The sequence below is a fragment of the Hyperolius riggenbachi genome, chromosome 1 (assembly GCF_040937935.1).
Source record: "Hyperolius riggenbachi isolate aHypRig1 chromosome 1, aHypRig1.pri, whole genome shotgun sequence".
Taxonomy (NCBI): domain Eukaryota; kingdom Metazoa; phylum Chordata; class Amphibia; order Anura; family Hyperoliidae; genus Hyperolius; species Hyperolius riggenbachi.
This window is the reverse complement of record NC_090646.1, coordinates 190,991,801-191,001,552: the sequence shown is the minus strand read 5'-3', so window position 1 is coordinate 191,001,552 and position 9,752 is coordinate 190,991,801. Positions and strand designations below refer to the sequence as shown.

Here is a 9,752-nt window from a genome sequence, read left to right as displayed (position 1 = left end):
ATGGTTTAAATGTGATGGTAGATGTTAGTTGTTCATGTCACTTCTCAGTGTCAAGTAAATAAATGTACATTTTAGCACTATGTAGGGAACCCTACTTCACTGGTGTTAAAACAAGAATTTATATTCAGCACAGATTTATGTAATTTTTTTGGTCAGAGTTTGCTTTAATACAACACTCACCAGCATGGATTGCCCATACATAAACCTTAAAAAAATATCTTTATTTTCCTGTTTGGGCTATTGTATACAGTACCTGTGTGCAATAATAAGTGGCGGGATAAAGTCTGCTGTCGGCCAAAAACTTTTCCACAGACATCACAGGGATAAAGCTGCTCGTTCATTTTCCAGACAGATAACCCATTTCCGGCCTCCATCCCCAGTGGCTCTCCATCTGTGAAACAAGGAAGAACACAGAGATTTGTGAGGGGCAACATATGTATGCAAGTGTATAACTGTTCCATGGTGCATCCGTTTTACTCTTCCTCCTGGCAGGCACTTGCTGTAAGCTGCCATCCTCCGGCTCCCAATCACATGACATGCATCGAGAGCTGGAGGATGGCAGCATAGTGTGTACAGATGCTGGGAGGAAGAGGAGATAAAATAAAACTAAACCTATTAATTCTTACAGGCACTTTAAAGTGTACCTGAGGTGGTTTGGGGAAGAGGGGCAGATGGGACACAGAGGCATGTTCCTTGGTACATGACATGCCTCTGTGTCGCCACCGCCACCCCCTCCCCCGCCGCTCTCTGCCCCCTCAAAGCCACGCTATCACCCCCAACATGCAGCTTGACGGCATCTCGAGAGGGAAGGGGCGTTTCATGCAAGAGAAGCATTCCCTGCTAAATGCCCACTGGGGATGTTTGAAACCCTTCCCCAGCTGCCATTGGCCAGCTTTGCTTCTCCACAGCCGCTAGCTGGCCACAAAAACGATGGAGAGTGGTGGGGATTGCGGCTACCTGATCCGGCCAGCCCCCTGGATCAGGTAGCATGGTTGTTTGGTTTTTTTTTGTTTTTTGTTTTTAGCTAAAATCCCCACCTTGGATTCAAGCCACTTAAGTACCAGAGACCGCTGGTACAAGAAACGACGGAACACCGACGAATAGCCACACATACCTGCCGCAATCGCCGTCCCGTCAGGATTCTGGGCCACCAACTCTGCCATCTCTATGATGGCATAGGTCCTCTGAGCAGGTCAGGAGCCGCTTTCATTGGCTCCTGACCGTCTTTCAATGTAAGCCAATGGGAGTTGCTTACATTGATAGACAGGGTCAGAAGCCAATGAAAGCGGCTCCTGACCCGCTCACAGGGCTTTGCCGTCATAGAGACAGGCAGAGCAAGTGAGCTGCGGCGAGAGACGTCGGGATTCAGCGGTGAGATCGGCGGGAGCGACGGAAAGGGCGAATGCACGCAGCGGCGCATGATAAAAATCTACGCCCTGCCAGCCAGGTAACCACCAAAACAGGGCGTAGATCTCAATCAGCTTGGTCCTTAAGAAGTTAGCAAAAAAAAAAAATAATAATTGGGGGGTAAAAAGTGCGCTCCTCAAAACACAATGTAATAGCGTATTTTACCTGGTGCGCTTTGATCAACCAGGGGTGTACACCCTATATGCAACTTATTATATTCAATGATATCAGTGCACTTCAGGATTTTTCTCTTTAACTACAAGGAGTATTGGTTGCCCACTAGCAGATTAAACCGCAGGATTTTGAACAAATAGTAAGTACCTAGAACACTCATCCAAGATCCAAACATCAGTCATGTACAATCCTATTAGGTCCAACACACATACAACCAAAATCTAGATAAACATTTGATTGAACACATAAACAACTTCCAAAATGACCTAATGACCAGGTTTCAGGTTGTGCATATAACCAGTGGGCCTTGTCTGAACCGACCCTATGGGCTCTGAACCAGGAAAGTGTTATTACCACCATTAACCATCTTAAACTTAAACACATTTGTCTTATGATAACAACGACAAAAGTCCTAGTTCACAAGTCCCAAAATGAAAAATGATGCTAGAAGGAAAGTCTTTCATTCTTATAGCAACATCAGATGTTATCTTTATTGTAAAAACGATTATGCTCACCAAACTTCAGTGCCAATCATGACATTTGGCAATCTGCGCATGTGACCCAGCCAGTATGTATCAGCCGATCCTCCTGTATGCTTGCATGAAAGACCATGCATGAAAAATGAAAAAAGACTCTATGGTGCAGTGAGTATATGATTAATCACCCCAAAGTGCTCATCATATGATCTTCATATTCCCTGACCCAACACCAGAGCTTTTCCACATGCAGGCACTCCAAAATAAAATACTAGCCTCCCACCAAACAATATGGCCGACCCAGCAAGACCAGCACAAGCGCATACTCAGCAGCCCGAATCTTTTTAAAGGCCTTGTGCACACCAAAAACCGCTAGCAGATCCGCAAAATGCTAGCAGATTTTGAAACGCTTTTTCTTCTTTTTCTGTAGCGTTTCAGCTAGCATTTTGCGGTTTTGTGAAGCGTTTTTGGTGTAGTAGATTTCAGGTATTGTTACAGTAAAGCTGTTACTGAACAGCTACTGTAACAAAAAACGCCTGACAAACCGCTCTGAAGTGCCATTTTTCAGAGCGGTTTGCGTTTTTCTATACTTAACATTGAGGCAGAAACGCATACGCAATCCAAAATCTGCAGCAGCCTGGGAGTATGCGTTTCTGCAAAACGCCTCCCGCTCTGGTGTGCACCAGCCCATTGAAATACATTACCCTAGCGGATCCGCACCCGCAAGCGGATCGCAAACTGCAGCAGAACCGCTCTGGTGTGCACTAGGCCAGTGTTTCTCAACATTTTATTGGCATGTACCCCTTTTAAAACCCTGTCCTCACCAAGTACCCCCTAGCATAGTAAACATTATCACAAGTACCCCTTGACAAATATATATTTAATTGTAGCACATGATAATTGGTTCTAAACAATTTCCAAGCATTTACTATTGCTTTTAATGAGCTAAAACACTAATTTGGTGTTGTTTAAATAGGATTTATAATTTTCTAAAACTCTAAATGTGTTATTCTTGGTTAAATATATTAAGCCCGAGTACCCCCTGGAACCATCAGAAGTACTCCCTGGGGTACGTGTACCACACGTTGAGAACCTAGGCACTAGGCCATATAGTACACGTAGCCCAACAGCACCTTAAACTCAGACAGATATTTGCATAGCGTAATTCCGTTTATTAAAATTAAAATAGAAAAAATTGCACTCACAAATCTAGAGTAAAAATGCGCATATCAATAAAACATCCGCGTGGTTTCAGCCTCTCCTTCTGAGGTTAGGCTCCTTCTGGGCGGAGCCTAACCTCAGAAGGAGACGCTGAATCCACGCGGATGTTTTATTGATATGCGCATTTTTACTCAAGATTTGTGAGTGCAATTTTATTCTAGTTTAAGGTGCTGTTGGGCTACGTGTATTATATAAGAAGATTCGGGCTGCTGAGTATGCGCTTGTGCTGGTCTTGCTGGGTCGGCCATATTGTTTGGTGGGAGGCTAGTATTTTATTTTGGAGTGCCTGCATGTGGAGAAGCTCTGGTGTTGGGTCACGGAATATGAAGATCATATGATGAGCACTTTGGGGTGATTAATCATAGACTCACTGCACCATTGAGTCTTTTTTCATTTTTCATGAATGGTCTGAATTTAAAACTGGCTGGAAGCATACAGGAGGATCAGCTGATACATACTGGCTGGGTCACATGCGCGATTGCCAAATGTCATGATTGGCACTTAAGTTTGGTGAGCATAATCGTTATTACAATAAGGATAACATCTGATGTTGCAATTAGAACGAAATACTTTCCTTCTAGCATCATTTTTCATTTTGGGACTTGTGAACTAGGACTTTTGTCATTGTTATCATAAGACAAATGTGTTTATGTTTAAGATGGTTAATGGTGGTAATAACACTTTCCCGATTCAGAGCCCATAGGGGCGGTTCAGACAAGGCCCACTGGTTATATGCACAACCTGAAACCTGGTCATTAGGTCATTTTGGAAGTTATTTATGTGTTCAATCAAATGTTTATCTAGATTTTGGTTGTATGTGTGTTGGACCTAATAGGATTGTACATGACTGACGTTTGGATCTTGGATGAGTGTTCTAGGTACTTACTATTTGTTCAAAATCCTGCGGTTTGATCTGCTAGTGGGCAATTAATACTCCTTGTAGCTAAAGAGAAAAATCTTGAAGTGCGCTGATATCATTGAATATAGTAAGTTCCTTAAGAAGTTAAACAAAAAAAAAAAAGATTTTGTGCTTAGAACTTTTAATAGTTTGAATAATCTATTTAAACAGAGAGTTCTGACTAAAGTATTAAAAGGAAGCAATGAGAAATAGATTTCGCACATCAGCTTTCCAGTCTGCTTGGAGAGATCCAGCTATATAAAGGTAATTTAAAAGAAACATTCTTGTTCCTCCATCCCGTTTTTTTTTAATTAACATTTTAGATACAATTATCACCACCCTCTTCTTCCAAAGGGGTCACATTATTAATTGCTTTTGAAGATGCGTCTTGTGAAACTTTTAAACAAACTAAATTCATTATGATTCATAGAGATCTTTAAGTCAAGACCTGATATAATGTGTATGTTTGTGTTACTCCAAGGGCCTGCAGAAACCTGGCCGACAAGCTTTCTAAAGTGAACCTCCAACACATTATGAAACCTGTATTCACCATTTCAGATGTTCTTATATTGCTACTACCATCTAATCGGATATGATTAAACATGAGATAGTTACCAGACTATTTACAAACACTGAGCATGATTAGTGTACTTTTATTAAACAGCTTTAAAAGGACAACTGAAGAGGGATATGAAGGCTGCCATATTTGTTTACTTTTAAACAATGCAGATTGCCTGGCTACCCTGCTAATCATTTGTCTCTTTTCATTTTAGAGGTAGCTCCTGAACAAGCATGCAGATCAGATGTTTGACTAAAGTTTGACTGGATTTGCGACATCCTTACTTCAGGTGTGTGATTCAGTCACTACAATGAGGCCACATCCAAAGTATGGGAAACAGTTTTGGGCACCACACTATAAAGAGGGCATTGACTTTCTAGAATGGGTACAAAGATGACTAAATTAATCAGAGGGATGGAAGAGATCACCAAGAAGAGTTGGACAAACTGGGCTTATTGTACTTGGAGAAAAGGTGACTGAAGGGTGGCCTGATTAACATGTATAAATACATCAGAGGGCAATACAAAAGCTTGCTAGTTGAGCTTTTTGTCTCTAGGATTGTACAACCCACAAGGGGCAGGTTCGGTGTATGGAGGAAAAAAGTTTTTGCCATCTATTTAGAAAGGGGTTCTTCACAGTGATTCTGGCAAACTCTCTGTCTGCATTTAAAAAGGGATCGGTTGTTTTCTTTACATTGAAGGGCATCCATGGCTCTAATAACTAGGTAATTCCCAGGAGAGTTGATCCAGGGATTTATCTAACTGCCATCTGAAGTCAGGAAGGAATTTTTCACTTTTAAAGGCTAATTATCCCAGGCCTTGCAAGGTTTTTCTCCTTCCCCTGGATCAATAAGGATACGTACAGGTTCAGAATGATCTTTCTTTTTTTCCCCCCCCTTTCTGGTTGAACTTGATGGACAGAAGTCTTTTTTTCAACCAGACAACTATGAAAGATCAAACTGATCCGCCCGGAGCTTCGGCACACGTGACCAGCAGGCAACATATCCGGAAGTGCACGGAGATACGAGCGGAGGAGCGTGGATCTGATACAGCGCGGATTGAGACAGCTGCCCGGGGACTGTACCTTGTATCCTATATGCGCTTGATACTCCTACCGCATGTGAGTGCATTACTTTTTAGCTATTAAAAGTTTTATGGTTTTACACTATCAGAGTGTCTTTCAGTCATAGTGCTGTTTATGGAACAAGTGGATTGCTGAACCTCGGAAAGTGTGGATAACCTCTACCCCCAAAAGCTATCATTCCCACCTCCGGATATTTAGGAGGGTAACAGGGTGAGTGCGGGCACATTGGGGGGTGTCCAGGCACAGTTGGTGTGGTGTGCTAGGTGACGGAGGTCTACACTTTGGAGAGGTGTTGGAAAATTCATAGTGCATACAGTGCCACACTATGTTTGTTTTATTTCTCTTTTGCATATAACGTGAATCTTGGCTGATACATCTTTGGAGCACCAAGGGCACTTATAGTGCGAACCCTGATCGGGATGGTCTGTGGACAACCCGAATAAGGACAGTGAGACTCCATTTGTTTTTTAACCTAGATTGTGAGCGCTGACTTTTTAGAATCAGTTTGACTTTTAATGTAACTACAGCAATATTGAGACGCGAAACACGTTTGCAATTGTATCATTGTTTTTTATCCTAAGCGCATAAGATTTGTTTTATTTAACTATGAAAGATCAGCAGGATAGCCAGGTAACTGGTATTGTTTAAAAGAAAATAAATATGGCATCCTCCATATACCTCTCACTTCAGTTGTCCTTTACAATAAAAACAAAATTGACTTGTCAAAAAAACATGTAACCAGTGCTTCATAGTCAATGTGTTCAGAAGGTTATACAGCCATGTTTCCATATAAGAGTAGAGTGAAACAGTGGGAGATTTTTACTGCTAAGTTTTTTGAAAGGAAAGGTATACAGACATGATTCCCCATGCAGTTACTGAGGGGACTGTAGGTTTACATAACTGCACTCTTCATTGTGAAAAAAAAACAAAAAACATTCATTTTTTAAAAACAAACAAAAACAACAAGAGACTGTTTTAGTGACTTTGATTAGAACAATACAATGTAGCAATACAGAATAGCATGCTATTAACTAGCTGCGATTCTACCATTTGTCAGGGTTGCTGCACCTTTGGTTTATTGGCATTAGTTTGCACAACCTTAATCAATCATTACTTTAAAACTGAGAACTATTCAGAATAAAAATCTGCCACTACTGTTAGATTAGAGCCATAATAATCATAAATATGTAACATCTATATAGAGATGTATCTTGCAGCAATGTATTAGATGACCACAGTGCTTTCCAGAGGTCTTTGTAAGAGCTGAATGCCAAATGCTGTGTTTTTACTGGGGCCCGACTGTCACAGGACACATAATTCATAAGATGATCCATGAGGTCTGGCCAGCACATGCACAGTGCTCATGTCTGAGAGGCATACCACCTGGACAGTCATCAAAAGAAATGGTTTGTGGCTGAAAAGCAGATGTTCTTGGCCAAAGAGACATGCACTGATCATTTTATATGTGTAAACAGCTTACAGGGGAGACATCAAAGACACAGCAAGCCATCTAGGGCAGCTCCTGACGCACCATTGTTCCATTCGACTTGACACCAGCTTCAGCAGACCGAAAATAATTACTGCATGCTTCCAAATCTGTATTCCAATCCATGCTGCAAAAATGGGCTTATTTGGCTAACAGGATAGCCAAATAATTCTTACAATAACTTCACTTCTTGGCCATTTGTCCAATCATTATGATTGCCTAGCAATTGCTAATTAACAAACACAATAAGGACGACCTGTAACTTGGGACCCTTAGCAGTTCAATTTATATGGCCTGTGTTTGCTGTATATAAATGTTCACGGTGCAATTTTGCTGTTGAATTTGTACAGTTTTTGAACAACACAAAATGGTGAATGTATGTATTTGGTGGCACCCTCATAATTATACAACGCTTTTCAACAGATCTGAGAAGTAATTGCAAGGATCTGCTGGAGTGCCCTTGTGCACAATAACAAGCATTTATGAGAGCAGAAAATGCCGATTATTGGCCATGTGATTTTCCTACAAGATGTAAACAATGAGAAACCATCCACTATGGAATGGGGAGACATCCCTGCGCACCATTACAAAATAGCAGTACATCAACAATACACTTTTAAACACATATCTAAGTATTTTTGTTACTGATGAACAATCTACTCACATACTGCGAAACTATACACTATCAAATTATCGAGGAATATTTTAAAAGGTAATGTCCTGCATACATGGTCTGTATACAGCAATAATTAAATAGCTATAGTCAAGTAATAGTAATGCCTTTACAATAAAGGGAAAGTTTAAGAACCCTCAGTTAGGGCTGGTTTACAAGGACGTCTGCTGAGCTTTTGCTCGGTGACACGTTAAAAACTGGTGTTTAAAAGGCAGAGTGTAACTGCTAGCTTCTGAAGGCTTTTACCAAGCTTTCAAGGCTAGCCGTACGGATCCCTACACTGATTTCCTGGCATTTACCGCCTCTGAAAGCTGCATGTTGCAGGGATCAACCGCCAGGCTGTCGTGAAAGCCTGCAAAACCCAGCCCTAAACGCTCCCATTCACTTGAATGGAACACCGGTAGATCCCCAAAAACATTGCATCCGAAACGCCGTGTTTCATGCCGCAAAAGCGTCCGTGTGAACCAGCCCTAATTTTCTGAATGACTTCTAAGATCTGATCTAATGCTGCATACACACTTGAGATAAAAGTCTCTGGAAAAGGAAAGATCACAGACCAATTTTACCCCATTCCATGTAGTATGAGAGCCATACTCTACACAGTCTATTCTATGGAGCTGAACTCCACGTCAGATAAAATCTTTGCAAGATGCTGCACACAAAGATGCCTGTACACATTCAAAAGATCATTATCTGCAAAAGATCTCTTCCTGCAATAGATCCATTCCTTCAAAATGCATTCATAGTCTATGAGATCTGCAGATCCTCATACACACTTGGTTTAACAGACTTCGGGCTTGATTCACAAAGCGGTGCTAACCTACTTAGCACGTCTAAAGTCTTAAGGCGCGCTAACCAGGGTGCTAAGTAGGTTAGCACCGGTTTTCTCAATTGAGAAATCCGGTGCTAACCTACTTAGCACCCTGGTTAGCACGTCTAAAGACTTTAGACGTGCTAAGTAGGTTAGCACCGCTTTGTGAATCAAGCCCTTCATCTGCATATCTGGCAATCATCTGCAGATCTGAAAATCCATCCTGGTGGATCTGATTTGCAGATGATTGCCTCCTAAACAAGGTGTGTATGATGATCTGCAGATCTCATAGACTATGAATGCATTTTGAAGGAATGGATCTATTGCAGGAAGAGATCTTTTGCAGATAATGATCTTTTGAATGTGTACAGCATCTGTGTGTGCAGCATCCTGCAAAGATTTTATCTGATGGGGAGTGCAGCTCCATAGAATAGACTGTGTAGAATATGGCTCTCATACTACATGGAATGGGGTAAAATTGGTCTGTGATCTTGCCTTTTCCAGAGACTTTTATCTCAAGTGTGTATGCAGCATAACTCTTAAGGCCTCTTTTACACAGACAGTCGAACTGTGTGCTCAGAAAGCAGTTGCCAGGCAGCAGTGAGCAGTTACCAGGCAGCAGTGAGCATTTGTGAGAGTTTGAGAGGCATTTCACTGCCTATCAACTGCCTGTGGAGAAGAGGCCTAACTCACAAAGATGGGCTAATAAAACAAATACTTTGGGCCTGATTCAATATGCTAAGATATAACTTTACTGATATTTTATTGATAAGATGTGAAAATATCACCATGGAGAAAACATAGAAGAAAAAGTGAATTGAATAGGGCCCTTTCTCTTTCAGGGTAGCATAGCAGATTTATATGCATGGCTCTACTACAGAGCTCCTGTAAACAATAAGGCCTCCTTTCCACGAACTGTTGAGCTGTGTGCTCAGCAAGCAGTTTCCAGGCAGAAGTAAGCAGT

General features: G+C 41.5%; 1 protein-coding gene and 1 long non-coding RNA gene across 3 annotated transcripts in view; one reads left to right on the top strand and one right to left on the bottom strand.

Moving 5' to 3' along the window:
* The window catches only part of ZNF827 (zinc finger protein 827), a 232,964-nt gene that overhangs the window by 22,835 nt on the left and 200,377 nt on the right, over nucleotides 1-9,752 (bottom strand). For both annotated transcript variants that reach the window (XM_068279307.1, XM_068279313.1), the window contains exon 9: nucleotides 254-391. In XM_068279307.1, the coding sequence (XP_068135408.1) occupies nucleotides 254-391 (138 nt within the window). The remainder of the gene's footprint in view (nucleotides 1-253; nucleotides 392-9,752) is intronic.
* Nucleotides 4,948-9,752, top strand: part of LOC137570617 (uncharacterized) — a 51,556-nt gene continuing 46,751 nt past the window's right edge. The window contains exon 1 of the long non-coding RNA XR_011031115.1: nucleotides 4,948-5,024. This is a non-coding gene — a long non-coding RNA (uncharacterized lncRNA). The remainder of the gene's footprint in view (nucleotides 5,025-9,752) is intronic.